The 18,631-nt window shown below is 43.8% G+C and overlaps 5 protein-coding genes across 6 annotated transcripts; 3 read left to right on the forward strand and 2 right to left on the reverse strand.

The window, feature by feature from the left end:
• Nucleotides 1–18: 18 nt before the first annotated feature.
• Nucleotides 19–2,105, reverse strand: LOC135340636 (conserved oligomeric Golgi complex subunit 6-like). The gene is made up of 2 exons (XM_064536958.1): nt 1,938–2,105; nt 19–1,881 (listed from the first exon to the last, which is right to left on the reverse strand). The coding sequence occupies exons 1-2, from the start codon at nt 2,103–2,105 to the stop codon at nt 136–138; spliced, it is 1,914 nt and encodes a 637-aa protein (XP_064393028.1). The 3' UTR covers nt 19–135.
• On the forward strand, nt 2,100–11,257 carry LOC135340624 (26S proteasome non-ATPase regulatory subunit 1-like). 2 transcript variants are annotated; one of them, XM_064536940.1, is made up of 25 exons: nt 2,100–2,225; nt 2,450–2,567; nt 2,642–2,811; nt 2,908–3,113; nt 3,260–3,337; nt 3,403–3,468; nt 3,520–3,588; nt 3,652–3,820; nt 4,187–4,431; nt 4,593–4,760; nt 4,983–5,082; nt 5,149–5,219; nt 5,303–5,363; nt 5,467–5,597; nt 5,697–5,756; nt 5,894–6,049; nt 6,143–6,207; nt 6,271–6,442; nt 6,601–6,933; nt 7,131–7,223; nt 7,733–7,834; nt 8,486–8,713; nt 9,548–9,598; nt 10,357–10,435; nt 11,020–11,257. In XM_064536940.1, the coding sequence occupies exons 1-25, from the start codon at nt 2,195–2,197 to the stop codon at nt 11,094–11,096; spliced, it is 3,099 nt and encodes a 1,032-aa protein (XP_064393010.1). In that variant the 5' UTR covers nt 2,100–2,194; the 3' UTR covers nt 11,097–11,257. The 2 variants fall into 2 exon arrangements, with proteins under 2 accessions (XP_064393010.1, XP_064393012.1); XM_064536942.1 differs by lacking the exon at nt 11,020–11,257 and adding an exon at nt 10,785–10,948.
• Nucleotides 11,258–11,405: 148 nt separating this feature from the next.
• On the forward strand, nt 11,406–15,246 carry LOC135340652 (chordin-like protein 2). The gene is made up of 10 exons (XM_064536979.1): nt 11,406–12,160; nt 12,257–12,396; nt 12,623–12,722; nt 12,900–13,078; nt 13,213–13,321; nt 13,465–13,500; nt 13,607–13,710; nt 13,783–13,888; nt 14,273–14,581; nt 14,963–15,246. The coding sequence occupies exons 1-10, from the start codon at nt 12,103–12,105 to the stop codon at nt 15,088–15,090; spliced, it is 1,269 nt and encodes a 422-aa protein (XP_064393049.1). The 5' UTR covers nt 11,406–12,102; the 3' UTR covers nt 15,091–15,246.
• On the reverse strand, nt 15,243–16,183 carry LOC135340660 (pseudouridylate synthase TRUB1-like). Its single transcript, XM_064536991.1, has one exon. It carries the CDS (start codon nt 16,119–16,121, stop codon nt 15,363–15,365), a length of 759 nt encoding a protein of 252 aa, XP_064393061.1. The 5' UTR covers nt 16,122–16,183; the 3' UTR covers nt 15,243–15,362.
• On the forward strand, nt 16,179–18,622 carry LOC135340655 (GPALPP motifs-containing protein 1-like). Its single transcript, XM_064536983.1, has 7 exons — nt 16,179–16,681; nt 17,029–17,106; nt 17,153–17,222; nt 17,322–17,419; nt 17,859–17,951; nt 18,176–18,226; nt 18,381–18,622. The coding sequence occupies exons 1-7, from the start codon at nt 16,235–16,237 to the stop codon at nt 18,561–18,563; spliced, it is 1,020 nt and encodes a 339-aa protein (XP_064393053.1). The 5' UTR covers nt 16,179–16,234; the 3' UTR covers nt 18,564–18,622.
• Nucleotides 18,623–18,631: the final 9 nt, after the last annotated feature.

The following is an 18,631-nucleotide window of genomic DNA, read 5'->3' on the forward strand; positions in this document are numbered from 1 at the left end:
ATTACTTTCAGTAAAAGGTTATGATTCGCTTAATTAGATCTAGATAAAACACAGCAATGGCTCATTTGCTCTTGTTATAAAGTACATGTAACATTTATTATTGGTAAGACAAAACATAAATTTTGAAAAAAAAAATTAACATAAGCTAAGAATTTGCTTGACCTGCTGCAATGTATAGGGCAGTATTGTCTGTGTAGCTGATTCCCCTTTCTCTGCCAAAATTGCACCGTAAACTGTCTCATAAGAACGTACAAACAATTCCAACGATTTCTTTTCCGCCTCGTCTCTAAGCCTTGTACTCAGAATCAGCTGAAACTGGTCAAGTTGGTACTGTTCTGGTCCCGTGACAACTCTTTGTACACTATCTAAATAATCTCTCCCGTTACCAAGCTCTGTGTCGATGTTCTCAGCTTTCAACACAGCGTCGTGCAACCCAGACAGTCCAGCAGATTCAACGAGAACTTTTTGCTGTCCTTCTATTACACTCGTCATGTGTGATTGGATTTGGAACTCGAGGCTCTCAACTTGTGTGTCTGTGAACTCGTACAGCGATATTGTGCTTTGGATGCGATACAGAGTATTGATGAGGTACACGGCACGATCCAGGTGGTCCAGAGAGTGGGCAGACTCGTTGCAGTACTGTATGAGAGGGTCAATGCATGAGCTGAGAATCAGCTTGAGGTCCTGGTCTTGAGTATTGCTAGCCAGCACAGTCATATCCCTCGAGCTCAGAATGCTCTGGAGGAGAGAGAGAACGTCACTTGTTTTTGAGGCTGGAGTGAGATCAGGTAGAGGAGCTTCCATGCTCTCGAGTAGCTTGGATGTCTGCGATGTCAGCGAACTATAAAACATTTTGGATTGAAGATCGGACAATTCTGTGACGGTCCGTACTAGGGGTGCATCAGTGCCTAAATGACCCTCAAAAACTCCAGCATAGTATCGTAGGAGGCTCACAAGTTGGTAGGCAGTAGTGGGTACAGTTGAGGAGACCACGACTTGCTCGATTCGAGTGTGTAATGGACGACAGGCTCCCTCCGTTACCATACTGAGGATGGAAATCACTTTCTCGCGATTTTGCTCTAACAGTAGTCCAGCAATGTGATCGTTTTCGGTAGCTATCGCTTGGTGGAGCCAGCCAAGCATATCACTGCAATATCGAACAGGGTCATGTGAATGCAATTCGATTGGACGGCCGGAGTTTCCCTCGCGAGTTAGAGCATCAATGAAGCATCTCACGAGTGCATTACGACGTGCTATGCTGTATTCATCCAGACAATACTGGAGGAGAATGGACCTATTCTGAAGCTCAGTGAGGGCTTGTCGTAGGTTAGGATTGGTCTCGGGTGCATCAGTGTTCATTGCTCGACATTGGCTCTGGGTCCAGTGGTACAGTTGTTCATAAGCAGACTCTAGGTGCATTGCCATTGACTCCATGATCTCCAAACCAGCTCTCTGTTGGCTTGTACGCAGAAGGATTTTGCAGTCCTCGTGAATTCGCTTGACTCGAGCCATAGCCTCGAAGAAGTCTTCGTTAACGAAACTAGAGCGTGGATTTCGTCGACCGTGACCGTGTGACCCCACAAGCAACTGTAGTTGACTAGATGTGAGTTCGAATTTCTTCAAAAAAGCGTCAACAACTGTTGACCGCATTTCGAGGTGTTTGCTCTTATTCTGTAATTGTGCAGTTTCTCTCAGAAGACCCGACGTTTGGCTTTTGGCAGAATTCAATCTGGTACTCATATCATCACAACAGACTTTCATTGTGGAAACGTCTTCTTGAATTCCTTTAATCTGCCCGACCAGCTCTTCCATACACTTCAGAAAGCTTTCGTTTAGGATTAGACTGCGTCTTTCCAAATCACTTCTCAAGTTTCTCCGAGCCTGTATTATGTAGTAAAAGATGATTTATGCACATGTGGTATTCATATTGAACGTACCTGGAGTGTGTTTTCGTCGAGGAATGATGAAAGAACTTGTAGCGCTTCAAGAGTCTCTTTGTCATTGTCCAAATTGTTCTGAAGGATCTTCTGTAGTTTCTTTGCGAGAGGGTTCTGGTGTACTTGGGGAGGAGGTAGGGAAGAAGCTGGAGCTGCTGTTTCAGCCATTTTGGGGACCTTTACCAAGACGGCTCTATATGGAACCCTTTGCCAAGTCAGCATAAATCCATGTGGTGAGAGAAAAAAAGTGGTGAATAATGGCCGTGGGAGCTAGTTTAACTTCAGCTGGTGAGTGTGTGTGTGCGCGTGTGTGCATATGAGGGACATTACAATACCAGGACAATGTATACAGATTATACTAATGAGACCCTTCCAATAAATCCATACTCTAGTTCACACGTACATACATTTTTGTACATATGTCGTATATACGTACATATATAGGCTTGTAAGCGTGTGTTACTTGTCCGTACCGTGTGAGTGATAACGATATCATCTATTCTCTCTGACAGCGGGGATCTTATCTTTGCTCAAGGAGTCTGAAGATGAGATTAAAGCCTTTGCGCTAAAGAGACTGGACCAACTGGTGGATGTCTTCTGGGCCGAAATTGCAGAGTCCATCAGTGGAATGTAAGTACCAGTGTTCTGCTTAATAGTGTAAGCATCATATTCATACAAGCAAGATTTGATACTCCTCCCTCCAGAGAGGAGCTGTCTGAGAGAAAAGACTTTGTTGAGAGAGAGCTGGCTTGTCTGGTTGCCTCCAAGGTATTCTATCATCTTGGTTCTTTCGAGGACTCGTTGAACTTTGCCCTTGGCGCTGGACCTCAGTTCGACGTCAACGGCACCTCAGAATACATTGAAACTATCATTTGTAAGTTGACGTGTGACCTGTATGCTATAATAATGCTAGCCGGCCCATTCTTTGATTTTGTTGGTGTATTAACTTTATGAGAACCCCCTCGTGCAGCCCAATGCATTGACCGGTACACTGAACTGAAAGTGAAACAATTTGATGGCTTGTTGGAGGAGGGGCGTGAGATCGACCCCAGACTGGAGACCATTGTGGACCGCATGTTTGTCAGGTGTCTGGCTGACAAGAGGTACAACCAAGCTGTCGGTATCTCCTTTGAAACCAGGAGAATAGATATTCTGGAGCAAGTCATCAGACGAGCAGTAAGTGTGTCCACTATCTGTGTTTGCTTCAAGCAGCAGCACCAGTACATCAATCTGTTTCATTCCAAGCTAATCTAATTATTTAATTAAATCTCTATTTACTGGTACATGTGTGAGTATTACTTCATACCTCCTCACACGTGTAGGATGACACTGAAGGAGTGCTAGCCTACTGTCTGAAGGTGGCCCTCTCCCTCACCAGCAGTAGGAGGTTCAGAAATGAGGTACACATCATTGCCATCATTTGGATGCTCTATAATTATTATACTTACTCTCTGTGTCTCGATAGGTGTTGCAAGTACTAGTACAGACCTATGAACAGCTCAATTCCCCAGACTACATCAGTGTGTGTCAGGTAAGGCCACCTCACTAGTGAGCACAACCTCACGTTTATTGTCTCTCCCAGTGCTATATCTTCCTGGACAATCCTCAGAGCACTGCTCAGGTCCTGGAGACGCTGGCCAGGGGGTCCAAGGTAGGGTCAATCACACAATACTGGGGGTCCATTTACGGTTACGATTGTCTGTCCCACCCGTAGGATGATGCGTTGGTGGCGTATCAGATAGCCTTTGACCTCTACGAGAGTGCAACGCAGGACTTTTTGAGAAAGGTACAAGAAGCTATACGAGGATCAATGCCAGCCCCACCCCCTGCCCCACCCACCACTGAGAAGGCTGCCATTCTTGCAACTCCTGTACAGGAAACAGGTGAGCGAATGTTGTCCTGCGTTGATTTTAGTTTCTGTGCACTTTTTAGACTCCTTAGAATGCAACTGTGTGGCTTCATACAGGGTTCAAAATAATTATAATACCATAATTTTATAGCGGGGTAATTTTCAAGGGTCTAAAATTGCGAATTTTTGCAAATCTTTCATGTATAATATTTTCGAGGATAGCAGTTTTTTTTAGCGGACTTGTATATTGAACATGCATTTTCACGGTTGAAATTTTCGCGGCTTGGTGAAATTTGCAAAAATATTAGCCCTCGAAAATTACCAGCTATACGGTATCAGGAGTCCATGATAATATGCATGACAGTTAGAATGGCAGCTGCACACATTTCCTTGTGTACAGGTGAGGCCACAACCTCCGCTGAAGTGGGACAAGTCACCGAGAGTGAAGCCATGGAAACAGAGCAATCAACTAATCCCGAACCTCCAACAAAGTCACATGACCAGTCAGGTGAACTGGATCCAGAGTGGGTAGGGCATTTGAAGTCAGTGGACAGGATATTGGGAGGAGAGATGACCGTCCGTTTTCACCAAGAGTTTCTTATTCGAAACAACCACACCGACCTCCAGATACTCAAGAACATAAAGGTATCGACTACCTGAACCGGTTGAGTTTGTGATACACAATTGTACGTACATTTTTGGCAGCTTTCCGAGGCTTGACAAATGAATACACAATATGCTGTATGTACATATACGTTTACACTGTATTACACACACACTCATATTAACTACACCCACTCCATTAGGAGGTGAGCCGCCACTCCATTGTACACAATGCGACTGTCATTGCCAACGGTCTGATGCACTTTGGTACAACGAGTGACGTGTTCCTGAGAGAGAACCTGGACTGGCTCAAGCAAGCCTCCAATTGGGCCAAGTTCACAGCCACAGCCAGTCTGGGACTGATTCACTATGTAAGCTTGATTCCATCCAGCCTCTTGTAGACTATACAAAAAATGTACTGCACATGTACGTATAATAGCCTTTGTAAAATTGGCCTGCTTGGGAGGTAATTGAATTCTAGATGCTTTGCTTCAGAATTGCTGCTTCAACTTTTTGTGCAGTATAATTAAAGCTAGCTAGTATTATCACTTACGTACCCCTTAGTCACTGTATGCAAAATCATCATTTGGCAGGGTCACGAGAAGGAAGCTCTCAACCTGATGGCATCGTATTTGCCCAGAGACTCGAGTGGGAGTAGCCCTTACGCTGAAGGGGGTGGTCTCTATGCTATTGGTGAGTGGCCTCTCCAATCATGGTTGTTAGAAGAGTTGATCACATGTGATGTTTACTCTACTGCAGGTCTCATTCACGCCAACCATGGCCTCAACATGATGGACTATCTCTCCAAAGAGCTCAGAAATACGAGTGAAGTGAGTTAGGACATGGCTATTGGTGACGCATCCATGTACACCTGCTAGCCTATGGTTGACTGCACTTGTTCTCACTCACTCAGGTGGTCCGTCATGGAGGCTGTCTCGGTCTAGGACTGGCAGCCATGGGAACTGCTAACTTAGGTATGTGTCAGAATGTGAAAATTTATAATTGTGTGTTTGTACATAATTATACGCTTTATATGGGATTGTACAAACTGCTTCTTTACCCCGCCCCCCTCTATAGATGCGTACGAGCAGTTGAAGGAGAATCTGATGACTCGTGATGATGCTGTGATTGGAGAGGCAGCTGGTCTGGCAATGGGACTGGTCATGATAGGCACTCGCAACGAAATGGCCATAGAGGACATGGTCAATGTAAGCAAGTGTGTGTGTGTGGGTGTGTGGGTGTGTGTGGGTGTATATCGTCCTCTAATGAATAATTAAACGTCGAGATCTGTATTATGTTCACTGCAGTATGCTCGAGACACTCAACACGAGAAGATACAACGTGGTCTGTCACTGGGAGTAGCTATGGTAAGGGAGTCAGTATCTCTCTGCCATGCTTTAGTGGCTGGAGCTTTAGACATTTGTATTCAAAGTTAATAAGTCTAAGTGTTTAGCTGTTTACCTTATCCTCTCTGATATTCAACCGACTCCTCCCCTCCCTATAGTTGATGTACGGTCAGCTGGAGGAGGCAGACTCCATGATAGAGGACCTATGTAGGGACAAGGACCCTCTCCTACGACGTTGTGGAATGTTCACCATAGCCATGGCTTACTGTGGCTCTGGTAACAACAAGGCCATTAGGAAACTCCTTCATGTGGCAGTGAGTTGAACAGCTAACACACAAGTAACACTGCTTTCAAACCTTCATGCATGTGTAACCACATGTATACAATATCCTTATGCCCAACCTCAGGTTAGTGACGTTGACGATAATGTGCGAAGAACAGCTGTAACTTGTCTGGGCTTTATCCTCTTCAGGTAACCAATCTCTGTGCCCCCCCCTCTCCTATAGAACCACACTGACCCTCCCCCTCCCCCCAGATCTCCTGAGCATTGCCCCCACGTGGTCTCGCTCCTCTCTGAGAGCTTCAATCCTCACGTCAGGGCGGGGTCAGCACTGGCCCTGGGCATTGCCTGTGCTAGCAGTGGCAACAAGGAGGCTCTCTCCCTCATAGAACCCATGCTCTCAGACTCTGTGCCATTTGTACAACAGGTGAGTGAATGGTATCATCTTACATGTGTACATGTAGTTTAGCGGAATTGTACACCACAACATTTAGTGTTCTATCCACAACCCTAATTTTCTGGTTGCCTATAATTAAATTAAAGTACCAAGTACATGCTATTGTATCTAGCACTGCTCCTCCACAGTCTGCTCTGGTGGCCTCAGCAATGATCCTCATCCAACACACTCCCGTCATGAGTTCAAAGGTCACCTTCTACAAGCAGCACTATGCCAAGGTGGTCTCCGACAAGCACGAGCACAATCTCGTCAAACTGGGCGCAGTCATAGCTCAAGGAATTATCAACGCTGGCGGCTGCAATGTCACTATATCACTGCAGTCTCGGACAGGTCACATGAGCATGAGGACGGCCGTGGGTCTGATGGTGTTCTCCCAGTTCTGGTTCTGGTACCCACTCAGTTTGTTCCTGTCTCTGGCCCTCACCCCCACGGCCATTATTGGTCTCAACGCTGACCTCAAGGTGATTACAACATGCACCACTAGAGCTAGACCCTCTGATTAAAGTGTGCTAGCATGCACACAACTTGTGTATCAATTTCAACTAGTACTTGTATCTATAGTTTATGCTGTGTTTTGTATTTATGTTTTCTCATGGGTCATTAGTTTTTGCTGATCTATTTAACTAAGCCAGTGTTAAACCATTTATCCATCGTATAGATGCCCAAGCTGGAGTTCCGGTCGAGTATGAAGCCGTCCATGTATGCCTATCCTGCACCTCTGGAGAAGGAGAAGGAAAAGTTCAAAGAAAAGGTAAGTGGAAGGATTATATTGCTCCTTCCAGTACATGTACGAATGTGTTACGGATATAGTAGACTAGCTATTATACATGTGCATGTAGTTGTTGCCTTATTAGGTATGGAGGATCAAATATCTGTTGTCTCCTCACGTCTGTTGTGTGTTGTGTTACCCTGTGCGTACTCAGTCACGTACGCGTGCTCGGAGGCTCGCTATACACATGTACATGTACATACAAGTGGTGACCCTCTAATTGTTTGCACACTACCTAGCGGATGTTTGTAGAGGATCGGTTGAACTCGGTTCATTCCTTCAGCCCCCCACTCTCATTGTTGTACTAAAGTCCACTAATTAAGAGATCTTATCTCGCCACATTATCTATTATTGTTGGGGCATTTTCATCATTTTTGGTTCACATAATCGTGCTCTTTAATGTATTTCTATCCTCTCTGAATGTGTTCATTCGTTACCTCCTCTTACGTAACAGGCCACACATTACACCTCCTTGTATCACCACTGTGCAGGTGGAGGCAGCCGTGTTGTCTGTCACAGCCAAAGCCAAGGCCAAGTTACAGAAGAAGGCAGCTGCTAGAGCTGTCTCTGTCTCTGAAGAGGCCATGGACACGGTTAGTGGTGGAGGGGGGCAAAGGGTCTGTGTGACTATGTTGCCTGATAATTTATTATGCCTCGGTGCGCATGCGCAAGCGAGGTATACGGTAGTGTGTTTGTGTGTCTGTGTGTGTGTAGACCGCTACAGCTGCTCAAGGATGAATCAAGTGCAAGTAAGAGTTTCTATAGGCTTCTAGTCATGTTTACTTGGATTTTAATTCGTGGATTTGCAAAATAATGCTTCGTTCTCGAGTTATGCCTAGTTTTGCTTACTTGGAATGCCATTGCAGCCTTTTCAGAAGAGTCCGTAGCAAAACTTGTTCACCGAGTGTTACTACTCTACTTAGTAGTTAGCTCTGCACTAGAACACTAGCTATTGGTAGCTGCAAGAGTGAGCAGAGAGCTGCAAGGCTCTGCTCACTTGCAGCCATTAATTTTAGACTTGAACTTTTGGCATCGATCGTTTTTAACAACAATCATGGTTGATCATTACCCACTATTCGCATGCAGAAAATTCATCATAATCAATGTGTGTATAAAAGCTAGCTATTAGTAGTTTTATGTTATGTAGCTTTGGCACCTCCACCGAGGCATCAGCACCCGCGGTGCTTTCATTAATTCTGGTTATTAATTGTGACCCCACCCACCTCTACACACATGTGTGATAGGACAAGCCGCCCACGTCTTCTTCAGAGGTAAAGATGGACACTGCTGAGACTGCTGAGTCAGCAGCAACTGCAGAGAAGGTAGAAAAAGTGGAGACTGTAAAGGAAGAAAAGACGGTTGAGGCACCAAAAGATGAAAAGATGGACACTGGTGAAGTGAAGGAAAAGAAGGCGGAGCCTGAGCCGGACTTTCAGATGCTCTCTAACCCAGCTAGAGTGCTCCCACAGCAGGTGAGGGGGTGTGACATGAGGGGGTGTGGCACATACTGTATACGAACGATTAATTCAGTACGAGGTAAATTCTAAAATAAGTTAAATATATATAGTTATGTCTAGATCTGCTCTGATGATAGTATAGACGTGTGTACCATTCCACAAGGGGGGGGGAGGGCATGAGAATGGACTGCGTACTGGGTGGTCATCTATGAGCTTGCGTGTAGTTCATGTGTGGTAGAGACATTGCATGATGTTTTAATGGTCACTCTGAGTGGTTCTTAAAACATGAATGTCTGTTTGAGAATGTGGAGTGTGTGTGTGCGTGTGGTAGCTTTTTAGACTGTATGTCTTTGTTTGTTATGCTTACCTGACCACCCGCTAAAATCGCTATGCATAATTATGTTCTGGCTGATTGGTTTGTCTCTGTGTGCACAGTGCGGCTTAATGCATCACACTGCTTACTCAATAGTCAGCTTGTGCTGTACTGTACACTCATGTAATAATTGGGAGGAAATTGTAAATTGTAGGAAATAGCCTGTTTCCATTTCTCAATGATTGAACGGGAAGTTCCTAATATGCCATTGCCCCTCTCCAAACCACATGAGAGAATCACTAACGGATGTTTGACTATAACCTGCTCATTAGTCCATTGTGGAGTGTTTATGCTCCCAAACTGACTTCACTGTCAATATTTCCTGATACTTCTGTTTCCTGCTTGGGGTAATATGAAAATGTCTTGTTTTGCTTCCAATGGCTTTGTAGTACAGTGCACACACACACCCCCCCCCCCACACACACACATACCCCTCCCACACACACACACACACACACACACACACACACACACAGTTGAAAGTCCTCTCTCTTGAAGAGTCCAGTCGCTACAAACCCCTCAAACCGGTAAGTGTCTGATTGCCCCAAAACTATCACTGCACATGTATTGTATTAGCTCTACCTCTTAAAATTCCAACGACAGCGTTTTGGTTGGTTCCACGGAATATAAATAGCCACACCCTCCTTTCTCTTTGTGTGTGTCCAGGTCTCCCTCCACTTTCACCACCATTGGGGAGTGGAGAAAGCACAATAATTATTCCCTGACAATTTGTAATTGTCAGTAGGGACCTCTGTTTTCTATTGGGAGTGTGTAGAAACCATAACTTTGTCAGTTTTTAAATTGATCAATTTTCTGCCTCATGGTTTGCCGACTGTTTCAAAGAAAGACACTGTCCATGGCTACCTTCTTGTTCTGTTCTGTGTAGTGGGTACATCAGACAAGCATGTCTTTGACAGTTGATGCTGTCAATTCTCAAAAAAATGTTGATATGGTGTTTGCTTTTTTTGACACTGTCTGTGTGATGGGATGGTCCAGAATAATTGAAACTCTATACAGTTGTGTTTCACTGACATCAACTAACTTGATGAGCTCACTCTCTGAGCGTAAAATCACTTTAATTTGTGCTAATTGAGAAATACATAATTACGGCAATTTTCTAATCAAGCAGCTGCTCAGTTAATACAGTGGTACCAACTGAGCTCACTGTCGGAGTCAAATCAATATCTAATACATTGTAGTTGCTGGCCATATAATAGTCACTCCTATAATTATTGGTTCACTTTTGACTAGTTTTCTATCTCTCTGTCTCCCCCCCCCCCCCCAGATGTCTGTGGGGGGTATCATCATGCTCCGAGATGGCAGTGATGGGACCTCCCCCGAGGAACTCATTGCACCTATCAAAGGTGAGATGTGCACTCCTCTCAATGTGTGATAGACTGTGTAATTACTACTAATTATTGTGTCGTAGCTGTAGTGTTACCATGGTAACAAAACATAGTCGTCGCCTTTGCAAATATTTTCTTAGCTCCTCATGAATTAGCTTGACGCATTCCTCCTGCAGCTTCTCAAAGGCATATAAGTATTTTAGCATTTGTGACCGTGATTGAAATGCATGTCTGTGTGTAGTTTATAGACAGATGAATTTCTTGCGTCCAACATTCCTAGACATGTTATTGAGTGTACAAGTTGTGTGACGGTACAGTGTGAATAGTGTTAGCAGGTGGTGTGCAGTGGACCTGCCACGCCCTTCTTTCCCGTTACCAGCTACATGTACATGTAGGATGATTTTAGTTATTTTGTCATTATATATGGCTTAATTCAATAAGAAATGCATCACACCTATTTCACACTTTATGCATTGGTGGTCAAAGCCATTGCCTTAAGCCACCAGCTCAGTCCTCATACACTTATCCCACACCCACCCACACACACTCACGCCCCCTCTAATTCCTACGCTTATCCCACACCCACACACACGCCCCTCTAGTCCCGCTACCAGGCCAGGGATCAGACGAAGACGAGCCTAAACCACCAGAGCCTTTTGAGTGGACGGGGGACGATTGACCTACGAACCCTGATAGGAATACTATAGCCTAGTACGTGACTCACGTATTTACAGTATTATGATGTACGTGTACAAGTGCATGTATGTGTACAAGTGCATGTACGTGTAATTAGGGTTTATTTTATCAATCACCTTATATTAAATAAATAAATTTCTTTTGGTTGTGATCAAATTGCGCACGTCCGCCACTCCCTAAGAGCTAATTTAGTTGAGGGTTTAATAAACTAGATTATCTTTTTAGGCCTGTTTTGTTGACGTAGCATCGCCCCCAGTAACCAGATCTGTGGGAACGGACCACTCTTAGAGACATGATTTGTACACTCACACTTTTGGTTCTGCAAGGCGGTGGAAATGTTGAGTCAACACACTCCTTCTACTGTCATGTGACCCGAGTGATTTAATACTGCGCTAATTTATTGCTATGAGACAACGTATATCCCATGTCCATTTTTAGTAATTTCTAGGTGACGGTTATATAATTGTGTGTAATTGTTGTGGCCTCCCACATTGCTTGCTTTTTTCACATCCGTGTGTCTGGCTGATTTTAGTGGCTATGTAAACTGTGAAATAGTATTCCAATGAGTGAGTAGTCATAACAAGACACGGCTATGCCTCTCGGTAATCCACTCCAAGTCATTTGATCACTATTAGAATTGGATGCCGTAGTCCAGTTCTTGGTATTAATTGTGTATCAATGGCGGTTCACATTATCGTGATGTCATTGAACATGTAAAATGTTGTTTTCGGCCAACGCTTCCTCTTATCCGCCCACACATATCAACATCCTTTATTACATAACTTGAATATGAATTCAATTAAAGAATGTTAAACAAACAATAATCCAGCCTGTGCAAGATTCATGATGCACTGTCTGGGGAGCTCGCTATAAATAGAGCGGCTGCTTAAATAAAACAGTTCATCAGTTACACTCAAGACAACGATTACATCAAAAGAAGTAACATTTTCCAGCTGTCATCCATCCCTCACCTCACCTGTAGTAAAGCAATGGAGCAAATAATCGCTCTTATCCTGTGCACATCACTCGCCCTTCTCGTACCAAATGGTGAGACAAGTGTCTGCATTGTGATATTATATTAGTCAGCCGTGTAATTCTTTCTATGTAATGAAATGTACGATAGTCATGTTATTTCATCCGCAGTGTCAGCGGCTGCGATACCTGGTTTCAACGAGTGTATGGTTAATGGGCGATTCTATGAGATCGGAGAATCTTTCCACCCGATAGTTACTGTCCGGGGACGTGAATACGAGGGTGTCTGCTATAACTGCACCTGTCTACCGGTGAGCGATGTCATGTAATGCAGCAGTATTTTACTGGCCGATCAAATTCATATTTTTAGTGTGCTTATCGATTTGGTAATTCAAGCCTGGTCTCATTACAACCGTTCTATTTCAACCGTGGGTGGTTTTATATAAAGTAGAAGCTCCTAATAATGGGATACATAAAGTTGTAATTATGCTTCTTCTACTATTAACTATATTCTCTGCCTGTACTGGGCTTCCTCAGACGACGATTGCTCATTGTGAGGAAGTGTACTGCCCTCAGACTGACTGCCCTGTATCTTTCAGACTGAATGGAACCTGTTGCCCTGTGTGTCTCACTACAGGTATATGCATTGGCTCAATACATGTATATAATTATGCATGCATGCAAAATGTTATGCATATTTATGCATGCATAGCTGATATTGATTAGAGCCGAATGTGATATTCTGCATGTTGTGTGCTGACTGTGCATGCTTCAGGAGTCATGAGTATACATCCATCTATTCTTTCATTTCCAGGGTCAGAAATGCCTGCAGGGCCAAAGCAGTGTCTGTTCGAGGGTCTCAGTATACCTCACGGTGAAGTGTTTCATCCCCCTTCCATGTTGGAGACATTCGATAAGGAAATGGAGGGAAATGAGAGCACCTCTGCAGAGAGCATCACTGTCAATCCATTCTGTACACTCTGTGAATGTAAAGTAAGTTCATCGAATATGCATGCATGCATAGTACATAGCTAAATACATTTCACTTAATGTTCTGGTCACCTTTATGCACACATGCACATGCATGTAATTGTTGTGCTTTTGGTGATGTGCACATTTTCATTTAGGATGGTGAGGTTGAGTGTACTGATGTCTCCTCCACCTGCCCCCCTCTCACCTGTAACTACAGTCAGGCTATCCTCATTGATGGTAGCTGCTGCATGGCGTGTCCAACTGGTAAGCATCTTCCGTATAGCACTATATGATTATATACATAGTTATGGCAGTCCTGCTTGCATATACAATGTACATGTTGTGCAATCATAAATAGAGTCTCCAAGCACATAATAACGTGCACCACTTGTTTTCCCTCTCTACAGCCCCTACCCCAACTTCAGAACCCACCTCTTTGAAAGGTCAGTAACTTCCCCATTGCATGGCTTGTGTTTACACGCAATGCACTTTTGTGTTTTTACTATGACATAATTATAATAATGACTTATGTGGTATATACACTTGCAGCCTGTACCGATAACTTGGACGGGATGGTGCACAGTCACGGTGACTCGTGGAACCCTGTCCACCCTGAATTTGGTCGCGTGGAGTGCATTCTTTGCACATGTACGGTGAGCTTACATGCTACACACTACCATGCACAACTGGTATCCTTCATTGCAACACTGGCTTTATATATACAGAACGGCAGCATCCACTGTGCCCAGGAACCATGCCCTGAGGTGCCATTGTGTGGACCCAATGAACCATTCCCAGATGTTGTCATCTGCTGTCTCAAGTGCAAACCAAGTGAGTGGTTCTTGTGGTATGAATTAGTGGGTGGTCAACTGTCAGTAATTGATTTGAGGGATTGCTTACAGTTAGTGCTATTAGCTTGTGTATTGCGTAACATGCGATACAGATATTTTTACCATTCTCCTGATATTCTGAATTTTTAGCTAGGAGATTATTACAATGTACTTGTATTCATGTTTCTGGCAGCCATTAGTCTGAGCCTTTCTGCTTGAGCATGTGTGATCTTATACTTTACAGAGATCTCGTATTTTGCAAAAATGTATTACTTCATATGTAAATATTCAAACGATGTCATAGTTTTCAATGACTCATAAATCACCCTCATCACTTTGGAATTTATTTACTTTTAGCATTGTACGACTCTATTCCTTTATCTAGGAACGTATAACCCAGTTGTCACAGCAAGCCCCACCCCCCAGCCCACCACCACTGAGATGGTGGCAGTTACCACACCTCTACCCATCACCCCCCCCTGCAATACAAAGAGTTACATCATCAACATATTTAAACACACCAGTGCCGACTCACTAGCTGTTGAGAACATCGATACTCAGAGTGTGGATATTTACTCGTGGACCCTGACAGAGACGGGGGAGCTCATGAAAAACATTGTCTCTGTAACCTCTCTCCACTTTAGAGAGATGTCCGACTACGACAATTTTGCTTATGTTGGAAAGACTTTGCTCAGTAAGTATTTTCAATGTGTGCACGTGTAAACCCACCACCACCACTGTATCTATATAATCATAGATAGAAAAGGACATTTTAATGTCCATATTATTGCTTCCAATCCGGCATAAAATCTATCATTCTAATGTAGGCTCATAAAATGAATATCATTATATCACATATTTGGTGCATACCACAAAACAGTGAGACAAGAATGTCCTATAAAGAGTAGGAGGCACAGCTCTCATTAGATATCTGTTGCAGTCAGAGTTATATACAACCTGAATAATTTTTGGAATGGACAACCAAAAGGGAGTCCACATACATAAGAGAATTGTACACACATAGCTAACTAGTTTTGATTTATTTTATTTTGACCCCCCCCCCCCCCATTTCTAGGACGAGTGAATGGACTAACCACTCGAGAGTCTAAGAGAGATAGGATCAGACGGTGTATGAGGAATTGCTCATCCCTTGTGGTCAACATGCTCAGACCCGTCACTGGAGAATGTACGGACCAAAACTAGTCTAACTCGTTATATTCATAGTCAGAGTATGATATTCAAGTACAGTCTAATTGTACTAAATTATCTTATATGTACAGTGTATACTATTGTTTCTCATGCTGGCTGCTGTGCGGCACATTTATACTCCATCATCACTATAATAATTATATAACTATTACGCCAATTGAAAGCAATGTTAACTTGTGCAGTGTGAGGGAGTGCGTGTGTTAGCAATATAGCTGAAATCATAATAGCTAGAAAGGAGTGTGTTAATCTTCATCTGAGGCATTGTCCTAGAAGTCTCTTAGTGCTGACTTGATGCTCTCCAAGCTCCACAGTTCCTCCTCCTCTGTGTCTGCCCTCAGGGCATGCTGCAGGGTGAACGGCCCCACAGCAGTCCTGCAGAGATGTGTGACGTATCCCACAGTGTCCAGTGACTCTGCTATATCATGCACCAAGGAACGCATGTAGGTCCCTGACGAGCAGGTGACAGCCACTGAGAATGAGGGTGGACTGAAGTCCTTTAATTTGAGGGAAGAGATGGTGATTTGTCTCACTTTCGGTGGAATGTCAATTGTAATTCCTGTTGTCTTTGCTTCACGGGCATAATCTGATGAACTTCTCCCTTTGTATTTGAGTGCCGAGTAGAGGGGTGCAGATTGGGTAGTTTCACCATGGAAACTCTGTAGGGCACGTTCTAGCATGCTCGTGGTAATGTGCGTCCATTCTTTACTTTCTGTTTCAGCTCCATCACAGTCCAGAGAATCTGTTGTCACTCCAAGCCGCCCAATCACCTCGTAGCTTTTGATCGTATTATTTTGGAAACGTCTCAATTGTTTACAGTCTTCACCGATTCCAATAACCAAGATACCTTCAGCGAACTTATCGAGTGTTCCACCGTGTCCCACTTTGAAATTAGGAGAGTAACTCTTCCGTGGCTGCACACCTGCCGTCTGTAACTGTGAGAGGAGAGTCTGCTTCAGTTTTTGAGTGACATCAGAAGATGTGATTCCTGGTGGCTTGTACACTGCAAGCAATCCTCTTCTGATCATCTCTGTTTTCTGGTTTTCTGCATGTGCCTAACGCCCACACAACTGCTCCAAAAAGCTCTTTCTCAGCAAACGACCTCAATTAGAACCTACTGTGATTCTACTGTAGGAACACAATGTCTGAGTTCGTAAGACCTGCCCTACCACCTGGCTTCCAACAAGACTCCCCAGAGAGCCCTCCAGAGACCAGCTCCTATGGCCCCTCTCTCCCACCCTCTACCAGTCCCCCCCTTAGCAGCCTTGAAGTGCAGACCAGCTCCTATGGCCCCTCTCCCCCGCCCTCTACCAGTCCCCCCCTCAGCAGCCTGGAGGTACAGACCAGAGCCGAGCCAAGTGGATACGGCCCCTCTCTACCCCCTCTCTTTGAGGACGATAGCGTCAGTGAGGAAGACAACGATGGACGCAATGTATTGGGCCCGGCACTGCCTCCTTGGTTCGGGGGTAGCAAAGAAAGAGGAGATGTAGCTGGTCCTATGCTACCACCTGGGTATGAAGGCAATATAGAAGAAGAAGAAGAAGAAGAAGACAGCGTGATTGGCCCTCTACCAGCGCATAAAACAGAGGTGAGTGGAGAGGTACCTTTGTTCGTTCTCCTGATGTACGTGTGGGTTATTCAGAGCGAAATGCAAATACAAAATACCCAGCGTTAAAACTCGTTAAGATGGTGTCTGAAAATCAAAAGTTTATTTTGAACCTGTTTTTGACAAAATACCATCGAAAGTGCGAAATTATCGCCTGAATTAAGCATACCATCTGAACGGGCACATTCTAAGCTTTCAAAATATCATAAAATCGTTGAATTTTGATCACCAGAATTTTAGTTACAGAGCCCTGTCAGTATGGTGCCTAATGTGTATGACCTTTAACCTGTGGTAATGGTGTCTGTTTAGTATGCCGTACACTACTACAGGGTGATGAAGAAAGAGCTAGAATCAGAAAGCAGTTTGAGTCTCGGTCCAAAGCTATGAAGGACAAGCTCACAGGAAAGGTGAGTAGTGAGTCCTGTGCCCACTATTCATCATGGCTCATTGTAGGACAAGGAAGGGGAGGGGGAAGCTCAGAGAGAAGGCTGGATGCTGGAACTCCCTAAAAAGTTCAAACCATGTTAGTTGAGAAGGTAGTTAGCTACGTCTAAAAGCTGTTACAGAAGTTCTACTACTGTACTCTGTGCATTTGTAACCTTTCTCTGTACATGCTCTGCAGCCGGAGTGGGCCCTCGCAAGTTTCGTACCGGAGTGACTGACCTTGGAGACCGCTCAGTGTGGACTGACACACCGGCAGACAAACTCAGGAAGGCAATGGTGAGTGGAGAGGAGACTTCACTATATGCATGTAGCTATAACAAGGTGGGACAGTGGCAACATTAAGTGGTTGATTGAATCCAAATTTGACTATGTCTAGATTTTATTATAGTGATTTGTTTCCTCAACAGATAATTGGCATTCCAGCCTAGATGGAATGTAGTGTATGAATTTCCATTGTAAATTCAACACTGTACGTTTTTGGAGTTGGTATGCAAGACGGATTAATAGGCTATGCATCAAAGCATTTTCGCGACTATAATGTGTTTTTATGATGTCTGGTTTTAAGCATCTAATGATTTTTAAGTTTTCTGGCTAATTAGTTGGTGGTCAAAATCATAGCAGGCTCATCAAAGATTCCTCCTACTGTTGAGTTACATAATCTTCCATTAAACTTGTCTGTTGTTGATATTCCTTTACAGTGTCATTATTCCATTAGAAAGTACAAGAAAAGGGAGCAAAGAAAGAAACTAAGGAGGTTCAGAAGTCGGCCAGAGACAAGAAGCTTGAAGTCCTCGTCAATGATCACAATGTATGTCAACTGGGGTGTTTACAAGTTGTCCTATTAAATTAATGACTTTTGGGCCCGAAATAAATTATTGATCTAAGCACACCATATTGTAGCACTATTAAACAGCTAACTAAATGCATCTTTTAATTTTGATATCGGACGTTCTTAACTCAAGCCTGATTTTGACTAATCATTCCCCTAATATAATTATAGCCCACAAATGTCGATCTTGTAACCTTATGCAGGAAAAGAATCGCCCTGCGTCACTGATGTCTATGCACAGAAAGAGAAGAGCTGTAAGTGTGTCTTTGTGCACAAAATAGTTCTGCAACAAAACTTTGAATTCCCACATACTAACAATTTTAACCTCTCCTAGGCCTAAAGCATCCATCCTGCACACTACTTGTATTGAGTGTATATTATTAGTAATCGTGTGTTTTTGCTGTGCAGGATGATCTGAAGGAGAGAGATGGCGGTAGTGGGGGGGTGAAGGAGAGGCGACCATTTGACAGAGATATTGACCTGGAGGTCCGCCCTAACCTAGTCACACCTGCCAAGAGGAAGGCTCTCATGAAAGACTCTAAATACTCTCTAGATAGCAAATTCACACATGGTAGCAGCTCATTTCTATAGGCATAAATTATAAATATTTGCTCTTAACTTTGAATCATATCATGTTATTGCTCATTCAACTTTATTAA

Source organism: Halichondria panicea, chromosome 9, assembly GCF_963675165.1.
Source record: "Halichondria panicea chromosome 9, odHalPani1.1, whole genome shotgun sequence".
Taxonomy (NCBI): domain Eukaryota; kingdom Metazoa; phylum Porifera; class Demospongiae; order Suberitida; family Halichondriidae; genus Halichondria; species Halichondria panicea.

Coding starts and splice junctions, on each gene's coding strand:
- LOC135340636 (XM_064536958.1), bottom strand. CDS start 2,105: ATGGCTGAAACAGCAGCTCCAGCTTCTTCCCTACCTCCTCCCCAAGTA. Junction 1,882..1,937: donor TCGACGAAAACACACTCCAG/GTACGTTCAATA, acceptor TACATAATACAG/GCTCGGAGAAACTTGAGAAG.
- LOC135340624 (XM_064536940.1), top strand. CDS start 2,195: ATGGCCGTGGGAGCTAGTTTAACTTCAGCTG. Junction 2,226..2,449: donor AGCTAGTTTAACTTCAGCTG/GTGAGTGTGTGT, acceptor TCTCTCTGACAG/CGGGGATCTTATCTTTGCTC. Junction 3,114..3,259: donor AGCAAGTCATCAGACGAGCA/GTAAGTGTGTCC, acceptor TCACACGTGTAG/GATGACACTGAAGGAGTGCT.
- LOC135340652 (XM_064536979.1), top strand. CDS start 12,103: ATGGAGCAAATAATCGCTCTTATCCTGTGCACATCACTCGCCCTTCTC. Junction 12,161..12,256: donor CGCCCTTCTCGTACCAAATG/GTGAGACAAGTG, acceptor TTTCATCCGCAG/TGTCAGCGGCTGCGATACCT. Junction 13,711..13,782: donor GCATTCTTTGCACATGTACG/GTGAGCTTACAT, acceptor TTATATATACAG/AACGGCAGCATCCACTGTGC.
- LOC135340660 (XM_064536991.1), bottom strand. CDS start 16,121: ATGATCAGAAGAGGATTGCTTGCAGTGTACAAGCCACCAGGAATCACA.
- LOC135340655 (XM_064536983.1), top strand. CDS start 16,235: ATGTCTGAGTTCGTAAGACCTGCCCTACCACCTGGCTTCCAACAAGAC. Junction 17,107..17,152: donor AGGACAAGCTCACAGGAAAG/GTGAGTAGTGAG, acceptor GGCTCATTGTAG/GACAAGGAAGGGGAGGGGGA. Junction 17,223..17,321: donor CCCTAAAAAGTTCAAACCAT/GTTAGTTGAGAA, acceptor CATGCTCTGCAG/CCGGAGTGGGCCCTCGCAAG.